Here is a 27,005-nt window from a genome sequence, read left to right on the forward strand (position 1 = left end):
GAATGTCGGCCCTTATTTCAAGGGGTTGGAGTATAATACTGGGAAATCTTACTGTGATCCTGTACAAAGTGTTGATGGAGACCTCATCTGAGGTACTGTGAACAGTTTGGTCCCCTTATTTAAGTAACAAAATTATTTCATTGGAGGCAGTTCAGAGCATATCCACTAGGATGATCCCTGATATGGATGGATTGTCTTCGGAGCAAAGGCTAAATAGCTTGGGACTCTACTCTCTGTAGTTGAGAAGAATGAGAGGTGATCTAATTGAAATTTATTGGACTCTTAAGGGGCTTGGCAGAGCACATGTTGAGAGGATGGTCTCCCTCATGGGAGAATCTAGGTTCAAAGGTCATTATATCAGAATAAAGGAGTACTAATTTAAAATGAGACATGGAGGAATTTCTTCTCTCAAAGGGTTGTGAATCTTTGGATCTTCTTGCCTGAGAGTGTGATGGGGCAGAGTCTTTGTCTTTAGTTAAGGTAAGAAAGATGGATTCTTGATCTGTAGGAGGCATCAAGGCTCTATATGGAAAAGACAGGAAAGTGATTGTGAACAATGTCGGAAAATATAATGATCCTATTGAATGGTAGAGCAAACTGGAGAAGCGGAATGGCTTAGTCCTGTTCTTGTTTCTTCTAATCTTATGGTCTTTCAGCGGTGTTGACAAAAGTATTCCCTGCACTTTCTACTTTTATTCCACCACAGTAGACATCATACTTGAATGTAAATAAGTTCTGAAATTAATGATGATGGAAGAAAAATTAACTGGTTAGAACTGCTCAAAATTAAATGGGTATGAAGGATTGCATGTCCCAGTTTTTTAGCATAATTTGCCCTGTTACAAAAATTCTTCAGTTAAGCACATCAGACCAGAGACTTGGCACTTCCACTGGACGTTATTTGATTTCATCTGAGTGATGGCAGCAATTGGACAGAGATGGTTCTGACTGGAATGTCTTCATATACACACTGATAAATTCTGCATCACTATGTAGTGTATTAATGTCATTTTGTTTTAGAAGTTGCTTAGGATGCTCATCAAGTAAATAGATTTGTCTGTGTTTCTACACTGGAATTGTCTTCTGATTAATTTAGTTATCTAATGATAAGCTATTTTAAAATGTCATATAAAATAGAATTTTGTCTTTATTTAAATGTTACTAAGTAGATTATTTAAACAATTGCATAATTTGTTTATATCATAGTTCTCCAGCAGGCTGGAAGAAATCCTTCCAGGAAGACGCTTGAGAAGTACTGGACTCAGCATACCAAGAAATTAAACTTTGATGACTTTTGCGAGATTTTGAAAAATGAAAAACGTACAGGCAAGAGTGAATTGTTGAAAGCTTTCAAGAAGCTTGATCTAAATAATGATGGCTACCTTACACATGAAGAGCTTTACAAAGTTCTCACTACTGTAAGTGCTTATTTTCTTTTGTTAAAGAAAGTAGAATATATTTCCAAACCTCAAATGGTAACCAAAGGCTACCAAACTCGTCCAAATCTACAATTGCAAGATGAATAATTTGAATATTATTTAAATTCATTACATGCCTCCTTAATGCATGTAAGCCAAAATGTGGGTGATGCCAATCCTTTGCCCAACATTGCTGCTGTTAGATCGGCACTTTGGGTTGTTGGAATATCCCCCTCTCCAGCCACGTTGCTGCTCTACATATTCTGATCCCAGAATTTGAGCCTGAAATGATATATGAAGTAAGTCTTCCCTTTCACCTATTCCACCTCACAGACATGACAGCTTTTCTTTTTCTAATTTTATTTCTGCTTTCATGTTCTTCAACATGCACAATTTCACAGACATAGGGGTCTCCCAATCCCTCATCCAAGTGATCCTACAACAAAGGTGTAAACAGTGACGTCTGATCTTCGCATTGCTCAATGTTCATAGACATGTACTTTGTCGTGAGGGGTCATTGGATAATAGCCAGCAAGAGAATTACTGGCATTTTTTTTGTTCCCAACAAGTCCATGGTGTCAAGCCATTTGGAGCACCTGCACCATTTGAAAAACAGAATACTGCAGATGGTGAAAAGCTGATTTGATTTATTGTAGTTGCAAGTACTTAAGTACAATGAAAAGCTTTGTGTTGCGAGTCGTACAGGCAGGTCATAGCATACAAAGACATGCAGATCACTGGGTGCTTGGACAGATCCGAGTTATACAAGGTTATGGCTGCACAGGAGGTGCACAAAGCAAGATCAACATTCGCAAGATCAATATTATTTGAAGTTAGAGAGATCTGTTCAATAGTCTAAAAATAGTAAGGGAGAAGCTGTACTTGAACCTGTTGGTGCATGTGTTCAAGCTTTTGTATCTTCTGCCTGCCGGAAAACATTAGAAGAGAGCGTTACTGAGGTGGAAGGAGTCTTTGGCAGCCTTTCTATGGCAACAAAAAGTGTAAATGGAGTCCATGGATGGGAGATTGGCTTCCCTGATAGTCTGGGCTGTGCACACAACCTTCTGTGGTTTCTTATGATCCTGTGCAGAGCAGTCTCTGTACCAGGCTTTTATGCATCTATGGTGCATCTGTGAAGGTTGCTGAGGATCCTTATGGACATGTCAAATTTCCTAACAGTCTGAAGAAGAAGAGGCTTGTGCCTTCTTGACCATCACAGCTATGTGGGAGGTCCAGGACAGATTGTCGGTGATCGGCACTTTTAAAAACTTAACACTCTTAGCTTTGTTGTTGATAGGGGCATGTCCTTTTCCTTTCTTCCCGAAGTCAATGATCAGTTATTTGTTTTGCTGTCATTAAGAGAGAGATTGTTATCATTGCACCAAGACACCAGGCACACTATCTCCTTCCTCTATTCTGACTCATCGTTGTTTGATATCTCTCCTGCCGCAGTGGTGTTGTCAGCAAACTTATAGGTGGCGTTCGCTTAGAATTTGCATACACAGTCATGGGTGTACATGGATTACACTAGGGGTCTGAGAACTCATCCTTGTAAGGGGGGCACCAGTGTTGAGGATTCTCGAGGAGAAGTGCTGTTGTTGATCTTCACTGCCATCTGTGGGTCAGGAAGCTGAGGATCCAGTTGCAGAGGGTGGAGCGAAGACCTAGATGGCAGGTTAGGCAGTATCAGTGGAGGGACAAACAGAGTTAACATTTTAAGTTGATCTTCAGAACTCCTTCAGTGCTGCTTCTGACTCATCGTAAAGTGGTGACCAACATAATAATCCGGATATTTGGTTTGATTTTCACAACACCTATTGTGATCCATTTAAACAGAACCACTGTAGCAGCAGACCTGAGTATTTTCTCAATTCCTATCACTGTGGTATAGTATGGCAGGGAAAGGGAAGACAAGATGCCTGACCCTGAAAATAATAACGCAAAATTTTGCATCAAATAACCAGAATATTGGTTTGTTTAAATACAGATGTAATTTGCGTGGCATTAGCAAATAGAATGTTGCCATGATGTCACACGCCCAGTGGAAATATTTGCTAAGTTTCTTAATGATCATGAAAAATGTAGTCATCTCAATATTTCAATTCAGTTTGTATTCTTTTATTATAAAGGGAACAGCTTTATTACTCTGTATCATCGTGCTGTATTTGATGCAATGACTTGTATCACTTTCATTTCACTACAGAATGGCGAGAGGATGACACATGAAGAAATGAAAATGATCATGGGTGAAGCTGATATCAATAAGGATGGAAAATTGGATTATACTGAGGTATGACAACAGGATTGCAATTTTGAAATTTAATAATTCTTATATTAGTCTTGTTTGCAACAGGATATCAAGCTCAGGATGTATTGGATATCTTGTTATATCCACCTTAGGAAAGTGTGCGCATTCTTCAGCTCCACCACTCCTAGCACTGGGTACTTTGATTAAATTATTAACCTTTGTGGCAATATCCCCAATTTACCATGTAATTAAATCAGGTTTCTAGAAAATACTGACCTGATTCCAGTTCTTCAAAAGGACAATTATTTATTCCAAACCAATAAATACTAACCAGAGGCAAATCAAGACTATTAGCAAGTTTTGAGAAGACTTGTAGCTCAGGTTGAGGTTCTGGATGTAGGTTTGCTCGCTGAACTGGAAAGTTCATTTTCAGACATTTTGACACCATACTAGATAACATCATCAGTGATCCTCCGAATGAAGTACTGGTGGCATGGCCCACTTTTTATTTGTGTTTAGGTTTCCTTGGGTTGGTGACATCATTTCCTGTGGTGTGTCATTATATGCAATGATGTCATTTCCTGCCCTTTTTCTCAGGGGGTGGTAAATGTGTTTGTTGAATTCTCGTGCATGTCTCTTTTGGCTTCTCCTTGGATGGATATGTTGTCCCAGTCGAAGTAGTGTCCTTCCTCATCTGTGTGTAAGGATACTAGTGAGAGTAGGTCATGTTGTTTTGTGGCTAGTTGATGTTCATGTATCCTGGTGACTAGTTTTCTGCCTGTTTGTCCAATGTTGTGTTTGTAACAGTTCATGTAAGGTATTTTATAAATGACATTAGTTTTGTTTGTTGTCTGTATAGGGTCTTTCAAGTTCATTCGCTGCTGTTTTAGTGTGTAGGTGGGTTTGTAGACTACCATGATGCCAAGAGGTCTGAGTAGTCTGGCAGCCATTTCCGAGGTGCCTTTAATGAAGTGGAGTGTAGCTAGGGTTTCTGGACATGTTTTTCTGCTTGTTGGGGTTTGTTGCTGAAAAGTCAGCGGACTGTGTTCATTGGATACCCGTTCTTGTTGAATCACTGTATAAGTGATTTTCTTCTGCTCTGTATAGTTCCTCTGTACTGCAGTGTAGGGTGGCTCATTGAAATAATGTTCTATTGTAGCTTCGTTTATGGGTGTTGGGGTGATTGCTTCTGTGATTCAATATTTGGTCAGTATGTGTTGCTTTCCTGTAGACGCTGGGTTGAAGTTCCCCATTATCTGTTCGCTCTACTTTGATATCTAGGAACGGCAGTTTGTTGTTGTTTTCCTCCTTTTCAGCGACTTTTATGCCAGTAAGGGTATTATTGATGGTTTTGAAGGTTTCCTCTAATTTGTTTCATTTAGTGATGACGAAGGTGTCATCCATATAGCAGACCCAAAGTTTGGGTTGGATGGTTGACAGTCATTTTAAATCAAAGAGACTACATTGAGCAAGCAAACGCACTACTTGCAGATACCAACATTTACCAACAAGTGACGATAGATCCGACCCCACAACTAGAGAACCGAATCACAGCCCTACTCAAAAAACTGGAAAATAAATAAGACCGACTTCCAAAAAATGAAACCAGACGGATCCAACACACCATGCTTCAATGGATTACACAAAATTCACAAACCTGTAGCCTCCCTCAGATTCTTAGTCTCGCTACCTGGAACACCAACTTACAGATTAGCCAAGGAGCTGCACCAAAAACTAAAACACTTAGTCAAAGACTCAGGCCAATCCATCCACTCCACCCAAGAATTCCTGAAGACCATCAATGACGCTAAGATCGAAGAGGGTGAAATAATGATGTAATAGCCCTGTTCACATCCATCAATGAAGAACCTAAGACACACACACCAAACACCACCAACATCATCAGCAAGGAGAATATCGTCAAGCTAGTGGACTTATGCCTTTCCACCCACTTCACCTTCAACAACAAAACCTACAGACAAACCAATGGAGCACCCATGGGATCTCCGATATCAGGGTTCTTAGCAGAGGCAGTAATGCAGAGACCTGAACAAACAGCTCTGCCAATCATCCAACCCAAACTTTGGGTCCACTACCTTTGTCATCACTAAACAAAACAAATTAGAGAAAACCTTCAAGGCCATCAATAATACCCTTACAAGCATAAAATTCACTGAAGAGGAGGAAAACAAGAACAAACTGCCATTACGAGATGTCACAGTAGAGTGAACAGCTAATGGGGATTTTCAAACCAGCGTCAAAGGAAAACAACGCATACTGACCAAATACTGAACTACAGAAGCAATCATCCCAACATCCACAAACAAAGCTGCATTAGAACATTATTTCAATGAGCTACCATACATTGCAGCACAGAGGAACTATGCATAGCAGAGGAAAATCACCTGTACAGTGTATTTAAAAAAAAAATGGGTACCCAATGAACACAGTCCGCTGATTTTTCAGCAACAACCCCAACAAGCAGAAAAACACGTCCAGAAATCCCAGCCACTCCCCCCTACATCAAAGACATCTCTGAAATAACTGCCCAGCTACTCAGATCTCTTGGCAACATGGTAGCCCACAAACCCACCAATACAAATATAAACCAGCAGCTAATGAACTTGAAAGACCCTATACAGATAACAAACAAAACTAATGTCATTTACAAAATACTATGCAAGGACTGTAACAGCCACTACATTGGATAAACAGGCAGAAAGCTAGCCACCAGGATACATGAACATCAACTAACCACAAAAAGACATGACCCATTCTCACTAGTATCCTTGCATACAGATGAGGAAGGACACCACTTCGACTGGGACAACACATCCATCCTAGGACAAGCCAAACAGAGACACTTTTGAGAATTCCTAGAAGCATGGCATTCCAACCAGAACTCTAGCAACAAATACATTGACTTGGAGCCCATTTACCACCCCCTGAGAAAAAGAACAGGAAATGATGTCACCAACCCAAGGAAACCTAAACACATAAATAGAATGCAGGCCATGCCATGCACCAGCGCTTCATCCAGAGGCTCTCTGACGGTGTTACCTAGCATGTTTAGAAACATCTAAAAACTAACCTTCCAGATCAGTGAGCAAACCTACATCCAAAACAAAACTATGACTTATTGATGTATAGTTCTACCAATTGAAACTGTCACACAGATGCGCACACATTCGTAAACATAACTAATGTTACATGTAAATGAAAATCACTAAGGGAAACACAGCTCAATAGCAACAATCCATAGAATTTGCTTCCCAATTTGCTTCTGTTGTCGATTCCCTTTCTGGAATCTGTCACTTTTTCACAAGTGGCAGTTAGTACATTAATTGTAAAGTCTTTGAATTGATTTAAAGACAACAGTTTACAACAACTGGTGAGAGAAAATAGTTATTTTTGGTCAAGAATTTTTCTACCTCTATAGTGTTCATACATGGCAACTGTTTAGCTACTCAGAAACCAATTTGATGACCTCTGGCATCTGCGATAATCACACTTAAAGCAATCAGCACACTGTTGCTGGCTGAAGCTTACTCTGAACATAATCTTGTGCCATTGCACCATGACTCACTTTCCCCATAAGACCATAAAAGTAAGACCATTCGGCTCATTGAGTCCACTCTGCCATTCAATCATGACTGGGCATTTCAACGCCACTTACCTGCACTCTCCCCATGTCCCTTAATTCCTTGTGAGATTAAAAATTTAATGTCCCGGCCTCCACTGCAATGATTTCCACAGGCCCACTACTCTCTGGCTGAAGAAATGTCTCTTCAGTTCCATTCTAAATTGACCCCCTCTAATTCTGAGGCTGTATCCACTGGCCCTAGTATCCCTGCCTGACGGTAACAATGTCCCAGCGTCCATCCTTTCTAAGCCATGAATTATCTTGTAAGATTGTATTAGATCTCCCCTCAATCTTCTAAACTCTAATGAATACAATCCCAAGATCCTCAGCCGTTCTTCGTATGTTAGGCTTACTGTTCCAAGGGTCATCCGTGTGAATCTCCGCTGGACACGCTCTAGTGCCAGTATGTCCTTCCCAAGGTGTGGGGCCCAAAACTGGACACAGTATTATAAATGGGGCCTAACCAGAGCTTTATAAAGTCTCAGTAGCACATCACTGCTTTTACATTCTAACCCTCTTGAGATAAACGACAACATTACATTTGCTTTCTTAACCATGGATTCAGCCTGCAAGTCAACCTTCACAGAACCCTGTACTAGCACTCTGAGATTCCTTTGTACTTTGGCTTTATGAATTTTCTTACTGTTTTGAAAATAGTTTATGCCTGTGTTCTTTTTTTCTAAAGTGCAAGACTTTGCATTTGTTCACATTGAATTTCATCAGCCATTTATCGGACCATTCTCCTAAACTGTTTAAATCTTTCTGTAGCTTCCCCACCTTCTCAGAACTACCTGTCTGTCCACCTAACTTTGTATCATCATCGAACTTCGTCAGAATGCCCCCAGTCCCTTCATCCAGATCGTTTATATATAGAGTGAACAGCTGTGGCGCTCACGCTGAACCCTGCGGGACACTACTTGTCACCAGCTGCCATTCTGAAAAAGAACCTTATATCCCAACTCTCTGCCTTCTGTCAGACAGCCAATCCTCAATCCATGCCAATAGCTCTCCTCGAGCACAATGGGCCCTTACCTTACTCAGCAGCCTCCTGTGAGGCACCTTATCAAAGGCCTTTTGGAAGTCTAGGTAGATAACATCCACTGGGTTTTCCTGGGCTAATCTACTTGATACCTCTTCAAAGAATTCTAACAGGTTTTCAGGCATGACCTCATCTTACTAAATCCATGCTGACTTGTCCTAATCTGACCCTGCACTTCCAAGAATTTAGAAATCTCATCCTTAACGATGGATTCTAGAATTTTACTTACAACCGAGGTTAGGCTACTCTGCCTATAATTTTCCATCTTTTGTCTTGATCCTTTCTTGAACAAGGGGGTTACAACAGCCATTTTCCAAACATTTGGGACTTCCCTGCACAATTTCTTCATCCACCTTCCTCAGAACTCTAGGATGTAACTCAGGCCAAGGAGATTTATCAATTTTTAGACCTTTTAGCTTTTCTAGCACTTTCTCTTTTGTAATGGCTACCATTCTCAACTCTGCCCCTTGACTCTCCTTAATTGTTGGGATATTACTCATGTATTCCACTGGGAAGACTGACACAAATTATTTATTAAGTTCTTCATATATTTCCTTATCTCGCATCACTAGCCTTCCTGCATCAATTTGGAGTAGCCTAATCTCTAGTTTTGCCTCTCGTTTGTTTCTTATGTATTGAAAGAAACTTTTACTACCATTTCTAATATTACTGGCTAGCTTATCTTCATATTTGATCCTCTCCTTCCTTATTTCTCTCTTTGTTATCCTCTGTTTGTTTTTGTAGTCTTCCCAATCTTCTGATTTCCCAGTGCTCTTGGCCACATTATAGGCTCTCTTTTTCTCTAATACATTTCCTGACTTCCTTTGCCAGCCATGGTTGCCTAATTCTTTCCCACCCCCAATCCCAGGAAATCTTTCTTGTCTTTGGAATGAACCTGTATTCTGTGTCACCCAGAAACTCCTGCCATTGTTGCTCTACTGTCTTTCCCACTAGACTCTGCTTCCAGCTGATTTTTGTCAGTTCCTCTCTCATGCCCTTGTAATTACGTTTATTTAACTGTAGCACCATTAAGTCCCATTTTGCCTTCTCTCTTTCAAACCGCAGACTGAACTCTACCATATTATGATTGGTGCCTCCTAAGTGTTCCCTTTGAGATCTTTTATAAAGTCTGGCTCATTATATAACACTAAGTCCAGAATAGCCTGCTCCCTTGTGGACTCCATCAAAAGCTGTTCCAAAAAGCCATCCTGTAAGCATTCCATAAATTCCCTTTCTTTGGATCCAGCGGCAACAATATTCTCCTAGTCCATTTGCATATTGAAGTACCCCATGATCACCGTGACCTTCCCTTTCTGACATGTCCTATCTATTTCCTGGTACATATTGCATCCCTGGTCCTGACCACTGCTGGGAGGTCTGTACATAACTCCCATTATGGTTTTTTTGCCTTTGTGGTTTCTCAACTCCACCTACACAGACTCCGCATCATCTGACCCTATGTCATTCAGTGCCATAGATTTAATTTCATTCTTAACTAACAGGCAACCCTGCCCCATCTGTCAGCCTTCCTGTCTTTTCAATGAGTTGTAAATCCTTGGATTTTTAACAGCCAGGCCTCAACCCCCCTGCAAATACGCCTCTTGATGCCTACCACATCATAATCATTTACGATGATTTGTGCTGTTAATTCATCTACTTTGTTGCGAATGCTATGAGCATTCAGGTAAAGCACCTTAATGCTAATTTTCTTATCCTCCTGATTTACATCACCTTTAGTAGTATGTCCTAAGTTATCCTTCTTTTTTGCTTCATTCCTAGTCTGCCTCGAACTTAAACCCTACACACATGCTAATCTGCTGCTTATCTTCCTACTTGACTCCATACTCCCTATTGCTTTCGCTTTCCCTTACTCCCTGACTCACAAGTTTAAAGTCTTAGTCACTACCGTATTTATCCTTTTTGCCAGAACACTGGTTCAAGATCAGTTCAGGTGGAGACTATCCCATTGCTACGGATTACCCCAGTTCCAAAACTGATTCCAATGTCCCATGAAATGGAATCCCTCTTTCCCGCACCAATCTCTTAATGACATTTTTACTTCTCTAATTTTCTTGTCCCTGTGCTAATTAGCACATGACTCAGGCATAATCCAGAGATTCTAACCCTCGAGGACCTTTTCTTCAATTTCCTTCCTAGTTCTTGATACTCCCCAAACAGGTCCTACTTCCTAGCCTTGCCTATGTTGTTTGTGCCAACAATGACCACAACAACTGGAGCCTCTTCCTCCCGCACCAATATCCTTTTTAGTTGGTCGGAGATGACCAGCACCCAGGCACCAGGCAGGCAACACACCATGTGGGACTTCTGATCGGGTTCACAAAGGATACTATCTGTCCCCCTAATTATAGAATCCCCTATAACAACTCCTTGTCTTTTCGCTCCCCCCCCCCCCCCCTCTCTTTAATGGCCTTCTGAGTCAGCTGGCTCATCCTGTCCACAGCCCTTTTCCTCATCCTTACTGGGACCAAAACTCAATACCTGTTGGACAAGGTCAAGGACTGAAGCTCCTCCACTCCTGAACTCAGAATCCCCCTACCTGCCTCACTTACAGTCACACCCTGTTGTCCCTGATCACTAACTGAATTTGAATTACTTAATCTACCCAACAGCTTGTAAAGCAAAAGTGAATACACAACTCATCATGAGTTCCAGTAACTTGTTTTCAAAAGTGCAGCAATTCCTTCCTTAGTCTTAAAACATCCTCTTCCCATTCCAGTCCACAGTCAAAAATAAACAAAAGAAAGAAGATATGGTCTTTACAATTTTCAGATGTTTTCAAATCTTTCCAGAGAGAATTGCGTCAAGATGAGTTTGGATCCATTGATTGTTCATCCCCATCATATACAAACAATAACATAGCACAGAGCTTTGCCCCTCCAAGCCTGCACCACTACATTTTGCCTTTCCATTCCTAAAACTATCTTCACTTGCAATATCCGTATCGCTCTATTTCCTTCTATTTCATGTATTCGTCCAGGTGCTTCTTGAATGCTGGTATTGTGTTTGCTACCTCTACCTTTGGTAACGCTTTCCAGGCACTCACCACTCTTTGTGTGAAAAACTTGCCTTGCACATCTCTTTTAAACATCTGCCCCTTCCATCTTGAACCTGTGTCTCTTATTAATTGATCCCTCCATTTTGGGGAAAAAGCCTCATACTTTCCATTCTAACCATGCCATTCACAATCTTGTATTAGGTCTGTCCTCAACTTCCTGCTTTCCAGTGAAACAAACCCAGTCCATTCAACCTTTCTTCATAGCTACTATCTCCACACCAGGCAACCTCCTAGTAAACCTTTTCTGTACTCTCTGCAAAGCATCCATATCCTTCTGGTAATGTGGTGACCAGAATTGTACACAATATTCCAAGTGTAACCTAAGTAAAGTTCTATAAAACTTCACCATAACTTGTCTATCATTATACTCAGTGCATCTTTCGATGAAGGCAAGCATGCCATAAGTATTTTTTACTACCTTATCCACCTATGCTACCACCTTCAGTGATCTGTGGACTTGCTCACCCAGATTCCTCTTTCTAAGGGTCCTGCCATTCACTGTATAATTTCCATCTGTACTTGACCTTCCAAAGCACATCACCTCGCATTTGTCCAAATTAAACTCCATCTGCCATTTTTCTGCCCATGTCTCCAACTGATATATATCCTTCCGTATCCTCTGACAACCCTCTATACTATTGGCAACTCCACCAATCTTTGTATCACCTGCAAACTTACTACTCAGACCAGCTACGTTTTCTTCGAAATTATTTATGAAGATCATGAACAGCGAAGTCCTAGCACTAATCCCTGTAGAACACCACTAGTCACAACCCTCCATTCCAAAAAGCATCCTTCCACCGCTACCCTCTGTCTCCTATGACCAAGCCAGTTCTGTATCCATCTTGCCTGCTCACGCCTAATACCATGTGACTTCACCTTTTGTACCAATCTGCCATGAGGGACTGTGTCAAAAGCTTTACTGAAGTCCATGTAGATAACATTAACTACTGTTCTCTCATTAATCATCTTTGTCACCTCCTGAAAAAAACTCAATTAAGTTAATGAGGCATGACCTCCCCTGCACAAAACCATGCTATCTGTTGCAAATAAGTTCATTGTCTTCTCAAATGTATAGATCTTGTCCCTGAGAATCTTGCCTGTAACTTCCAGGATTATCCCTGCTACCCTGCTTAAACAATGGGACAACATTGGCTTTTCTCCAGTCCTCTGGGACCTCACCTGTGGCCAAAGAGGGTACAAAGATGTCTGTCAGTGCTCCAGCAAGTTGATCTCTTGCTTCCTTCAATATTCTTGGATAGATCTCAACAGGACCCAGGAGAGTTATCTACCTTGATACTTACTAAGACGGACAACATCTCTTGCTTTTTAATAGCAATTTGGCTTAGAAACTCAACAGTATCTTACCATACCTTACATTCGCATCCAAATCATTTATGTAAATGGCAAAAAGAAGTGGGCCCACCACTGATCCTTGTGGTCACAGGCACTGCTGGTCACAGGCCTCCAGTCTCAAAATCAACCCTTTACCTCCTTCATTTGTCTTCTACCTTCGAGCCAGTTCTGCATACAAATGGTTAGCTCTTCCTATAAAGCAAGAGATCTAATCCCGCTAACCAGTCTACCATGAGAAACATTGTTGAATGCCTTATTGAAGTCCATATTGATCACGTCCACAACTCTGCCCTCATCAATCCTCTTTGTTACTTATTCAAAAACCTCAATCAAGTTAGTGAGACGATTTTCCACTTACAAAGTCATGTTGACTAAGCCTAATCAATCCTTGCCTTTCCAAATCTATGTAAATCCTGTTCCTCAGGATTCCCTCCCACAGCTTGCCCACCACCACCAATGTCAGGCTCACAGGTCTATTGTTCCCTGGCTTTTCCTCACTTCCTTTCTTAAATAGTGACTCTATGTTAGCTAACCTACAGTCTTCCAGCACCTCACCTGTGGCTATTAATTATACAAATATGTCAGAAAGGGGCCCAGCCATCATTTCCCTAGCTTCCCACAGAGTTCGAGGGTATACCTGATCAGGTCCCGGGGATTTTTGTACCTTTATGCATTTAAAGCCATCCAGCACCAACATCTCTGTAATATGTTCGATATCTTCCGTATCTTTCTCTACAGTAAACTCTGATGCAAAATACTAGTTTAGTATCTCTCCCATCTCCTCCAGTTCCACACATAGGTGGCCTTGTTGATCGTTGAGGGGCCCTATTCTCTTTCTCATTTTCCTTTTGTCCTCGTGTAATTAGAGTCATAGAATCTTACAGCATGGAGGCAGGCTCATTAGCCCAAATTGGTCCATGCCAACCAAAATATCATCCACGCTAACCCCATTTCCCTGCACTTGAACCTTCTAAAGTGTTCCTGTCCATGTATTTGTCAAAATGCCTTTTAAATATTGTTAATGTACCCGTCTCAACCACTTCCTCTGGTAGCTCATTCGTATGTGTACTACCGTCTGTCAAAAAAGTTGAAGGATGAAGTCAGGAGGGTGAAAAGGGAGCATGAGATAGCCTTAGCTGAGAAGTGTAGGGTGTATCCAAAGTATATTCTTTAAGTATATTAAAGGAAAAAGACTAACTAGAGAGATAATAGGACCCCTCAAGGACTAAAATGGACATGTATGTGTAGGTTCTCAATAAACATTTTCCTCTGTGTGTTTACTGTGGAGAAAGACTTGAAGACTTGGGAAACTGGGGAAGTTAGTGGTGATATCTTGGGGACAGTCCATATCATAGTAAAGGAGGCATTGGACATATTAAAATGTATGAAGGTAGACAAGTCTCCTGGTCCTGACTAGGTATATCTAAGAACCCTGCAAGAGGCAAGAGAAGCTATTGCAGAGCCCTGCTGATATATTTGCATCGTCGTTAGCCACAGGTGAATGCTCTGGAAGACTGGAGGGTAGTGAACATTTTGCCCTCATTCAAGAAGGGTAGCAAAGAGAAACCTGGGGACGATGGACCAGTAAGCTTAACATCTCTGATAGTTAAGCTAATTGAGAACATTTTGAGGGATAAGATATACATGCATTTGGAAAGACAGGGTTTGATTAGAAGTAGTCAGCATGGCTTAGTGCATGGGAGATCATACCTTACAAAGTTGTTAGAGTTCTTTGATGAAGTGACCAGGAAGGTTGATGAGGGCAGGGTGGTAGACATAGTCTATATGGATTTCAGTCAGATCTTTGATAAAGTTCTGCTTGATAGGCTGCTCTGGAAGGTTAGATCACATGGAATCCAATGGGAGCCAGCGAATTGCATACACAGTTGGCTTGATGGTAGGAAGCCGAGGGTCATAGTGGAAGGATGTTTATCAGACTGGAGGCCTGTGACTACTGTTCTGCCTCAGGGGTCCATTTTTGTTTATTATCTATATCAATGATTTGGATGAGAAAGTACAAGGCATGCTTAGTAAGTTTGCAGATGTCACTAAAATAGGCAGTATCATGGACAGTGAGGAACGTTATCAGAAATTGCAGCAGGACCTTGATCATTTGGGGAACTGGCCAAGAAATGGCAAATGGAGTTTAATATAGATAAGTCTGAGGTCTTGTATTTTGGAAAGTGAAATCAACGTAGACATTCCATGGCTTCAAGGAGTATGGGGGAACAGAGGGACCTTGGAATTCAGGTAGACCGTTTTCTGAAAGTGGAAACATAGAGAAGACAATGAAAGAGGCTTTTGGCGCACTGGCCTTCGTCAGTCAGGGCATTGAGTATAGAAGTTGGGAACTTATGATACAATGAAACGTTGGTGAGGCCGCACTTGGAGTATTATCTTCAGTTTTGGGTCACCTTGCTATAGGAAGAATGTTATTAAACTATAAAGAGTGCAGAAGAAATTTACAAAGAGGTTGCCAGAACTCCAGGATCTGATTTATAGGGAGAGGTTGGACACGCTAGGACTTTTACTTTGAGCATAGGAGATGGGGAAGGGTATCTTATAGAAGTGTATAAGATCATGAGAGGCATAAATAGGGTCAGGGAATCGAGGACTGGAGGACATCAGTTTAAGATTAGAAAGGAAAGAATAAAAGGAAACTTTGAGGGGCAACGTTTTTACACAGAGGGTGGTACTAAAGTGGAATGAGCTGCCAGTGGAAGTTGAGGCAGGTACATTAACAGCATTTCAAAGGCATTTGGACAAATATGTGGATAAGAAAAGTTCAGAAGGATATGGGCCAAGTGCAGGGAAATGAGGTTAGTGTGAATGGACATTTTGGTCAGCATAGACTAGTTTGGGCCAAAGGGTCTGTCTCCTTGTTGTTGGACTCTATGACTTAGATTTCTTTTTATTCTATCTCCTCTTACCTTAAATTGATGCCCTCTAATCTTTGGCTTGTCCTTAATCCTAATTCCCAAAGCTTCCTCATGTCTACTTTTTGCCCTCCTGATTTCCATATCCTGCCTTATTTCCCAAAAGTAGAGCAAGTTTTGCACCTTCTCCAGTAGGTACATCCACATACCGAATCAGAAACTTTTCTTGTACACTCTTAACAAATTCCTCTTCATTCCAAGCCCTTAACACTGTGGCAGTCCCAGTCTATGTTTGGAAAGTTAAAACCATAACCATCCTATTATTCTTACAGACAACTGTGATCTCCTTACAAATTTGTTTCTCAATTTCCTGCTGACTATTGGGAGTTCTATGGTGTACTCCCAATAAGGTGATCATTACTTTCTTATTTCTCAGTTTCACCCAAATACAGTACAACCTTGATTATCCCAACATCAATTATCCATAATGTTATCCCTAATCAAAACACCACTCCCCCTCTTCTCTTGCTCCCTCTTCTACCCTTCCTATAGCATTTGTATCCTGGAAAATTAAGCTGCCAGTCCTGACTATCCTTGAGCCATGTGATATCCCCGTCCCATGTTCCCAACTGAGTTCATCTGCTTTACCTGTCAGGCCTCTTGCATTGAAATAAATGCAGCTTAATTTATCAGTACTACCTCATTCTCTGCTGTGTTCCTGTCTGCCATAACTGTTTGACTAGCTCATTTTCCCAACTGCACCAGTCTTAGACTGATGTCTTTCTCCACTATCTTCCCTGGGTTCAAACCTTGCCCCTCCCCCCCCGCCCAACCACTGTCTAATAGTTTAAATCCTCCTGGACAGCTCTAGCAAAGTATATTAGACCCCTTCCAATTCAAGTGCAAACCACCTTCTTATACAGGTCACTTCTGTTCCAGAAGAAATTCCAGTGATCCAAAAATTTGGATCCTTCTCCCTTGTACCAGCTCCCAGCCACACATTCATCTCTTCTATCCTCGTATTCCTATTCTCGCTAGCTCGTGGCTCCAAGAGTAATCCAGATATTACCCTCAAGAACCTCCTTTTTAAATTCGTGCCTAGTTTCCTATATTCTCTCCTCAGAATCTCTTTCTTTTCTCTTCCTATCTCATTAGTTCCAATGTGTACAATGACTTCCTGCTGGTCCCTCTGCCCTTTGAGAGTATTCTGTCCCCACTCTGAGATATCCTTGATTCTGGCTCCAGAGAGGCAACACACCATTCTGATATCTTGCTGTCAGCTGCACAAATGTCTGACTAAAGAGTCCCCTATCACAATTGATTGCTTGGAACCCGATGTACCCCCTCATTAAATTAGAGACAGTTTTGGTACCGGAAATCTGCCTGTCAGTGCTACATTCCCCTGAGAGTCCATCACCCCCTACATTTTCCAAAACAGCATATTTGTTTGAAATGGGGATAGCCACAGAAGACTCCTGCATGACCTGCCTCTCTCTCCTACCTTTCCTGGAGATAGCCCATCTACCTGATTTTATCTTTGGTTTACCTCCCTTCCTGTAATTGCCATCCATGATACCCCTTGCTCCTGTAAATTCCTCATTGCCTCTGAGTGCCACTTCAACCAATTCGTACAATCCAATGGAATTTACAACCAAACACACTTCCTGCAAACATAATCGTTACTAACATAGAAACTTTCCTGAATCTCCCACATCCAACAGAAGATTAGATCGCTCTATTAAAGGTAATATTTGCACCTTTATTTGTAAATATACTTATTAGCAAAAAAAAACTTCTTTTTACTTTCCAAAAATATAAAGTTATTGAAAATAGAACAAATACCAGTATAATTTTAAAAATGCAAATTATGATATAATTGCTGTCTACGAACTATTAACCTACCCTATTATACAAAACCAAACCAAACACTATGCAAAACAATACCAATAAATAAATAAGTGATTAATAAGAAAAGACATAATGAAAGAAGACGCAAGAACACAAAATAACAACGCTCTGCACAAAAAATGGGAGCATTGTATATATACCCATATTAACTCAGGAGTCGCCCCTCCAGGACCCAGGGCTCAATAAACCTAATTGTCCTGGCTAAATGAACACCCTATTTTAGATAGCAGACTGATCTGTGTCCAAATAATGCAAAAAGGGCTACCATGTCTTATAAAAAAGGTCTGTTGTGAGGTACATCATATTTGAGAAGAAAATCCAAAGAAATGTGCTCCATAATTAATTTCTGCCATCCCAACAAGCCTGATGGGTTCTCAGAACCCAATTCAGCAGAATATTCTTCCATGCACAGTAAGTGAGAATATTAAATAGTTTCTTCCCATGCTCATCTAAAGATGATAAATTTGGTAGAACCAGGAGGAGAGATATTGGGTCTACTTTAACTTCAGTCCTCAATAACCTCCCTATCTCTCCCGCCACAGCGCTCCAATAAACACAGAACCTGTGGCATGTCCAGAAGCAATGGGTAAGAGTATCTACACTTATTTTACATTTGGAGCACATTGGAGATGCCCCCGTTTTAAACTTCACCAGATAGTCTGGTGCTAAATGAACCCTGTGCAGAACTTATAAATGCATAGTGCATGTCCTATTACAGATTGAGATCTTTCGCATGTTCTCCCATGTTTAAGAAGAGATCTCCACTCTTAGCTCTTGCTCCCAAACCTCTCATAACCAGTTAATATCCTGCTAGGCCCTACCACCTAGCAGGCGATAGAGTGCACTAACTGAAAGGGTGCTTGTGGAACTTAGCAACAACCTCTCTGTATCGGGGTTATATGGCTTAGTGAGAAGTGTAGTCTTCTGGATGAAATCCCTAACCTGAAAAAAATGGAAAAGATCTCTGCTGGGCAGCCTGTATTTGTGGCTCAGTTGTTTAAAAGATATTATAAACCCCCTCTCAAATAAGTCTCCCAAACTGCAAACTCCTCAAGCTACTCAAAGTTTAAACCTTGAGTCCATCATCTCTGATTGGAACACTGGCATACCAACTATGGGAGTGACTGGTGAAGTCTTGGATAAGCAGCCCTTGCTCTGACACATTGCCCTCCCTGTCTTGACCATAATAATAACAACGGGGTTCCAGCAGTAGTCCATAACTATCCTCACCTTATCCATGAACAGCAGGTTAATAAGAGGGCAATTTGCCTGGGAGGCCTCGATATCCAGCCATATTGAGCCTGGATTGTTATCTGCTCAATTGCACACAAAGGACAGCAGGGAACTCAGTTGATACCTTTTGATGTTTAGGAAATCAACTTCTTGAGGCAAGTGCAATTTATTAAGGTTGATGAGGGGCTGCCCATGATGCCAGACAAAGGAACTAAACCAACCCATAAGTTTCTCCAGCATTGACCTGGAAAACATTAAAAGAAGCGTACGCATGGCATAAAGCAAACGAAGATGACTTTCATCTCAATAAGGGCTATTCGGCCCAACCACGAAATTGGAAGAGCCGCCCATCTCTGGAGATCCCACCTAATATTGCCGAACAGGTGAGCAAAATTAGTCCGAAATAACCGATCAAACATGGGGGTAATAAAGATACCTAGGTATCGGAAATCTGCCCATGATCACTTAAAGGGGAACCTAGGGCCACCTTCAAACTCTGGCACTTCCTTGAGGTCCCCTAAAGGCATAGTCTCTGACTTTGCAAAGTTTATCTTATATCCTGAAATAGCCCCAAATGAATTAATACATTGTATCAGATGGGGTATGGAGATAATCGGGTCCGATAAAAGTAGAAGGACATCATCTGCATACAATGTATCTTGTGAACCCTCGATCCCACTTCTGGAGCGGTTATGTGGACATTCTGACACATGGTCTCTGCCAGCAGCTTTATCACTAATGTAAACAACAATGGTGAAAGGGGGCAGCCTTGATGTCTACCCTTGCCAATCCTAAAGTTGTCAGACTTCACCCCGTTGGTGATGACTGCGGCCAGACGGTGGCAATATAAAACCTCCACCAACTTGCAAAGATCCCACCCAACCCAAACCGCTCTAAGACATAAAAGAGATATGGCCATTCCACCCGGTCAAATGCTTTCTCTGCACCGAAGGAAATCACCAACCCCTGGATCGTTCGTTGTTGACAAACATTCAGCAACCTTTTAATATTATTAGAAGACCTATGGCCCCTTATAAAATCTGTCTGGTCCTGTTTGACAATATAGGGCAACATCTTCTCCAATCTCAGCGCCAACATCTTAGACAGAATCTTAAAATCTGAATTTAATAGATGGGCCTGTATGAGACACAACCCTTAGGATCCTTCTTAAGAATGAGGGAAGTATTAGCTTCTCTCAAAGATGGTGGTAGGCATTCATGCATGTGGGAATGATTGTACATTTCCAGCATCGGCCCTGACAGAATCCCTAAAAACTCCTTGTAAAACTCCCTTGGAAGACCATCAGGGCCAGGCACTTTCCCACTCTGAAGTTGCCAAGTTCCCTCCTGTATTTCTTGAACCGTGAAAAGGACATTAAGGAGAGAGGCCTATTCCAGGGTTACCCCCGGGAGGTCCAGGCTCTTTAAAAAAGACTTCCATCTTGGCCCTCCTATCCTCGCAACCTTCACACCAATACAATTCAGAGTAACAACTCCGCAAACCCTCATGAATCCTTTTGGCATCATTTGTTGCCTCAAACTAAAGTAATGGATCGGGAAGCACGTTTTTTCCCAGTCAGATACACTAAATACTTCCCAGGCCTATTCCCATACTTGAACAGCCTTTATCTAGCAAAAGCAAGTTCTTTCTTTAGCGGTTTGTTTAAGTATTGAATTCAAGGCAGCCTGGAGGTCTGTGATCCGCTGTAGTTTACTCACTGAAGGTCGAGCAAAATGTGCCGCGTCAGCAGCTTTCAGCTGCGTCTCATGTAGATGCTGTGTTCCTCCTCCTGTTGTTTCTAGCTAGACGAATAGGAAATAGCTAATCCTCGAGCAAAAGCCCTAGTGGTCTCCCGTAGCATAGACAGACTACCAGCTGTGCCTGAGGTGATGGTCAAGAACTCCTGAAACTCTGTCAAGAAGTACTCCACAAATTTGGAATTCTTAAGGAGAAAAGGATCCAGATGCCCTTACTCTTGGCCTTAACCTCCAAATATACTGCTGTGTGATCAGAGACAGCTATATTCCCAATTTTACAACCCATAATTGAATCCAGAAGGATTGAGAGAGCCAGAAAATCAATCCTCATGTGACATTTATGTGGATTTGAAAAAAAGGTGAAGTAGAGTGAAGACATCTCCAAATGTCCATCAGCCCCAACTCCTCGCATAAATCAGCCACCTGCTTGGCCTGTGAAGAAATAGTTGGCGGCCCACTTGATATCCTGTCCACTGTCTGATCCAAAAGGCAATTGAAATCCCCCTTCTGTAATAATGTTTCAAAGGCACTCTAGAAAATGCACTAATCGGAAATTGGAGAGGATGCGCCAGAGGGCAGTAGACATTTAAAATGCCATAATCCTCCCCATATACCAGGGTCTTAAGTGTCACAAACCACCCTTGCTCATCTTTCACCTGCTTTAATAATGTGAACAAAAGATTTTTCTGGATAAGTACAGCCAGTTTCCTACTTTAAGTAATAAAGGATGAAAAACTACCCGATCATGACCCCCTTGTTGTAACTTCAGTTATTCCCATCCTCAAGATGGGTTTCCTGCAAAAGGGTGATATCAACCCTTTCCCTCTTAAGGCTAGAAAGCACTTTTTTCCTTTTAACAGGTACATGACTTCCCTTGTGTACCAGGTGCACCGTTTAACAAGACACATAGCTATATCCCCTTTCAGAGACCCTTGGAACCCCGGAGGAGGGAAGCCTGCTTGCAATGCGCCGAGCTCAAGTAAATGGAGACTCATAGAGTTGCAGAATTGTGTATACAAAAACTACTCTATCATAACTACAAACAACTTTTGCTACCAAAAAACTACAAAGAAAACCAACGGTAAAACCTTGAATGGGAGACTCACCCCCTATCCTTAGGGGGCACTCACCCTACCAATCCCCTCCTGCTCAGCTCCTTCAGGCCCAGACTGTGCCCCAGCCTTAGGCAAAAAAAAAGAAATAAAAAAGATGATCCTTAAGTCAACAAAAGAAGAAAAAGTCAAGATAAGCAATCCGCCCATCCCCGGCTCCATGTCACCCCTACTTGTGACTAAAAGAAAAAAAAACAAAAAAAAGGAAAACAACAAAGGACACCCACAAAATTTCCCATGATAAAATCCAGTTATAAAAATATAATAGGAACAACATATTCCAAGATTTTTGTGTTTTTTAATAAAAAATGATTAGGGAAAGAGAAAAAAAACGGAATAGGCAAAACGCAGGGAAAGAAGAAAGAGAGGACGAACATTTACCGTATCCTTCAGACCAATCGGTCTATTTTAAAGTGTCTACAAAGTTCTTGGCTTTATCCGCCGAGTCAAATGTATAAACTGGATTCTCGTGGCTGAAACGGAGCACCGCGGGGTACCTCATGGAGCACTGGATGCCCAGGTTCCTCAGCCTCATTTTAACTTCAATTCAAAAGAGGAAATCCTTCAATACAGCTGCCAAGAAATCCTTGAAAAACATGATTTTTGACCCCTTGTGCCCTAGTGCCTGTGGATTTTTCCCCTGTAATCTGGAGCCTTCTATCTGGAGCTCATTGCTTGTCCCTGTACATGAGCAAGTGTATACGAAAATTGGTGAAGTTGTTGACAGTGAGGAAGGATGTGGCAGGTTACAGCGGGATATAGATAAGCTGCAGAGCTGGGCAGAAAGGTGGCAAATGGAGTTCAATGTAGCTAAGTGTGAAGTGTTTCACTTTGGTAAGAGTAACAAGAAGATGGAGTACTGGGCTAATGGTCGGTTACTTGGTAGTGATCCTGTGTGTTATTTTGTAGCTTGCTGCTTTATAAACTAGCACATTGCATGAACTTGTTTTATGTTTAATTAAAGTTTGATAAGGTGCTGTACAAAAAGTTAATTCATAATTGGATCAAAGGGGATTGGGGTAATTTATTAGTCTGGATTGATGACTGGCTGATGGACAGAAGGTGGAAAGTCATGATAATTGTTTCTGCTGGATGGCAGGATGTAACTAGTGGGTGCCGCAGGGTTTGGTCCTTGGACCCCAGTTATTTACAATCCACATTAACGACTTGGATACAGGGATAGAAGGCTGTATAGCCAGATGTGCGAACAACACAAAAATAGGCGGGACGATAAGTTGCAATGAGGAAATAAGAACCTTACCAATGGATTTAGGTAAATTAGGAGAGTGGGCCAAAATTTGGCAGATGGAATTTAATGTGAATAAGTGTGAGGTCATGCATTTGGTTTGAAAGGATGGGAAGGTGACCTATAATCTTAATGGGGAGAGACTTCGGGGTTCTCCGGTGCAGAGGGATCTAGGTGTACTCATTCATGAATCACAGAAAACTAGCATGCAGGTATCAGCAGATAATAAAGAAAATGAATGAAATGTTGGCTTTTATAGCTAACTTAATAGAACATAAATGTAAAGAAGTATTGTTGCAACTGTACAAGTTATTGGTGAGACCGCACCTGGAGTGTTATGCAGTTTTGGTTCCCTTTTTGAGGAAAGATATAGTGGCATTGGAGGCAGTTCAGAGGAGGTTCACTAGATTGATCCAGAGATGAGGGATTCATCGTACGAAGAGAGACTGAACAGTTCAGGCCTATACTGTCTAGAATTTAGAAGAATGAGGGGAGATCAAATTGATGTATTCAAGATGATAAAAGATGTGGATAAGATAGACGTGGAGTGGATGCTTCCTCTTGCTGGGCATTCTAGGACAAGAGGTCATAGTCTTACTTTAGATTAGATTAGATTAGACTTACAGTGTGGAAACAGGCCCTTCGGCCCAACAAGTCCACACCGACCCGCCGAAGCGCAACCCACCCATACCCCTACATTTACCCCTTACCTAACACTATGGGCAATTTAGCTTGGCCAATTCACCTGACCCGCACATCTTTGGACTGTGAGAGGAAACCGGAGCACCCGGAGGAAGCCCACGCAGACACGGGGAGAACGTGCAAACTCCACACAGTCAGTCGCCTGAGTCGGGAATTGAACCCGGGTCTACAGGCGCTGTGAGGCAGCAGTGCTAACCACTGTGCCACCGTGCCGCCCACTGTAGCAAATTTAAAACAGAGTTGAGGAGAAACTTCTTCTCTCAAAGGGTTGTGAATCTGTGGAATTGGCTACCCCAAAATGTGGTGGATGCTGGGGCATTTAAGGAGGAGTTAGACAGATTTTTACTTGGTAATGAGTTGAAGGGATATGGAGAGAAGGCAGGAAAATGGGGGTGAGGAGCATTTTAGCAATGGCAAAGCAGACTCAATGGGCCAGATGGCCTAATTCTGCTCCTATATCTTATGGATTTAGGAACTTCTGGCAGTATATGATATTGTTGAATTTTATTATATGGTTGCTGAGTAAGAGCAAAAATAGTTGTGACTTTGACTGCAAGAACACTCAATTGAATCTTTCTGGCTTGCCTGGAGTTTTAGAAGAGCCCATATGGGAAATTGATTGGATGGAAGGCCAACTCAGATTCTTGACAACAGGTTAAACTTTTGCTATTAAGTTCTTAGAACATTTAAGGCATGTCAGTTTTCATGACTGCAATCAGTGGGAACTTCTTGTGACTCATGGCATGCTAATGAACACAAATTAATACCCCAGCACGTTGGAATTACTTTCATGGTATAATTAACATTTTCCAAAAATCAGAAATATATTTTCACAAACCTGACTATGAGACAAGAGTCTGCTGCTGGAAAAGCACAGCAGGTCAAGCAGCATCCAAGAAGCAGGAGAATTGACTTTTCGGGCAAAAGATGAAGGGCTTTTGCCTGAAATGTTGATTTTCCTGCTCCTCTGATGCTGCCTGACCTGCTGTGTTTTCCCAGCACCACACTTTCGACTCTAATCTGCAATCCTGTATATAAGGGACATCTGTCTGGCAGAGTCCACTTCCTCCTCCAACTTCCAGTAAGTAAAATCTTATTTACTAATTTGGTTCTCCCAGGAAAAAAAAGCCTCTCCATATTCATTAGTCATGGGCAGTCTGCAGCTTGTCCTTAACACAACGTTAGGGATCAAGGTTCAATGGGTCCACAAGCCTGCGCAAATGAGGCGACCGTGCTGGCTGGTTCAGCAAACCTGACTGGGCCAGAGAAGCAGGACTCAACTTTAAAGGGGGAGCAACCTGTCAGGAATATGTTGAATCTTTTGGAAACAGGAGAGACAGATGACACTGCCAGTCCGAGAGGCGGCCAGGTCTGTCAATCAAAAGTTGACGTGGAGACAGAGCAGAAGAGTCGGACATCGCACAGAGCCGTGGTAATAGAGGACTCCATAGTGAGAGGAACTGACGGGGGTTTTTGTGGCAGCAGACGGGACTTTAAGGATGGTGTGTTGCCTTCCTGGTGCCAGGGTTAAAGACCTCACAGACAGAGTGCAGGAAATCCTCAAGGACAAAGGTGAAGAGCCAGAGGTGGTGGTACATGTCGGCACAAATGATGTCGGGAAGAAGAGGAGGAACATACTACAGCGGGACTTTGGAGAACTAGGAAGAAGGCTGAAAAGCAGGATGTCCAATGTGTTTATCTCCAGTTTGCTTCCAGTTCTTCAGGCTGGCGAGGCCAGAAACAGAGAGATAATGGACTTGAACGTGTGGCTGGGGAACTGGTGTAGGAAGCAAGGATTTAAATTCTTGGATCACTGGGGTATGTTTTGTGGTAAGCATAAATTCTACAAGAGAGACGGTTTGCACCTTAATAGGGTAGGGACCAGCATTCTGGCAGGCAGGTTTGCTACTGCAACACAGCTACGTTTAAACTAAGTAGCGGGGGGGAGCAAACTGGATGTTTAAGAAGGAAATTGGAGGGAAAGTTAGAACAAGGGAAGTCAAGAAAGACAACTGTATCAAAGAGGCAGAAAACTCAGAAAGGGATCATGCTGTAAGGTTGAGTGAAATAGGAGTTGATGGGAAGGGTGAGGGCAGTAACAAATTAAAAATACTATACATGAATGCACAAAGCATTAGAAATAAGATGGATGAGCTTGAGGCTCTTTTGGAAATTGGCTGATATGATATTGTGGGGATAACTGAGATGTGGCTTCAAGTGGACAGGGCCTGGGAAATGAATATTCAAGGCTACACGTGCTATCGTAAGGACAGACTGACAGGCAGAGGGGGTGGGGTGGCCATGTTGGTAAGGGATGATATTCAGTCCCTTGCGCGGGGGGGCCTAGAATCAGGGGATGTAGAGTCAGTGTGGATAGAGCTGAGAAATACTAAGGGTAAAAAGACCTTCTCGGGAGTTATCTACAGGCCCCCAAACAGTAGTCTGGATGTCGGATGTAAGTTAAATCAGGAGCTGAAATTGGCCTGTCACAAAGATGTTACAACTGTTGTTCTGGGGGATTTCAACCTGCAGGTAGACTGGGAGAATCAGTTTGGTCTTGGACCTCAAGAAAGAAACTTTGTGGAGTGCCTCAGAGATGGATTCTTAGAACAGCTGGTGCTGGAGCTGACCAGGGAGAAGGCAATTCTGGATCTGGTATTGTGCAATGAACCAGAATTGGTCAGGGACCTCGAAGTGAAGGAGCCATTGGGAAGTAGTGACCATAATACAATAAGCTTCAGTCTGCAATTTGAGAGGGAGAGGGTACAAAGTCTGGTTGAAGATTTGTAGCTCGGGTGTCCGTTGTTGTGGTTCTGTTCGCCGAGCTGGAAGTTTTTGCTGCAAATGTTTCGTTCCCTGGCTAGGGAACATCATCAGTGCTATTGGAGCCTCCTGTGAAGCGCTGCTTTGATGTTTCTTTCGGTATTTATAGTGGTGACACCCGGAAGCGGCAAGAACAAACCACTATAAATACCGGAAGAAACATCAAAGCAGCGCTTCACAGGAGGCTCCAATAGCACTGATGATGTTCCCTAGCCAGGGAACGAAACGTTTGCAGCAAAAACTTCCAGCTCGGCGAACAGAACCACAACAAGGGAGAGGGTACAATCGGAAGTGACAATATTTCTGTTGAATAAAGGGAACTATGGAGCTATGAGGGAGGAGCTGGCCAAAGTTCAATGGTGCAATACCTTAGCAGAGATGACAGTGGAGGAACAATGGCGGATATTTCTGTGTATAATGCAGACGTTGCAGGATCAGTTCATTCCAAAAAGGAAGAAAGATCCTAGGAGGAGGCATGGGTGGCCGTGGCTGATGAGGGAAGTTAAGAAACATAAAGTTAAAAGAGAAAAAGTATAACATAGCAAAGGTAAGTGGGAAAACGGAGGAC

General features: G+C 42.1%; 1 protein-coding gene across 2 annotated transcripts in view; it reads left to right on the top strand.

The window, feature by feature from the left end:
• Positions 1-27,005, top strand: part of efcab7 (EF-hand calcium binding domain 7) — a 96,485-nt gene that overhangs the window by 5,638 nt on the left and 63,842 nt on the right. For both annotated transcript variants that reach the window (XM_060830369.1, XM_060830370.1), the window contains exons 3-4: positions 1,207-1,418; positions 3,622-3,708. In XM_060830369.1, the coding sequence (XP_060686352.1) occupies positions 1,207-1,418; positions 3,622-3,708 (299 nt within the window). The remainder of the gene's footprint in view (positions 1-1,206; positions 1,419-3,621; positions 3,709-27,005) is intronic.

Source organism: Hemiscyllium ocellatum, chromosome 9 (assembly GCF_020745735.1).
Source record: "Hemiscyllium ocellatum isolate sHemOce1 chromosome 9, sHemOce1.pat.X.cur, whole genome shotgun sequence".
Taxonomy (NCBI): domain Eukaryota; kingdom Metazoa; phylum Chordata; class Chondrichthyes; order Orectolobiformes; family Hemiscylliidae; genus Hemiscyllium; species Hemiscyllium ocellatum.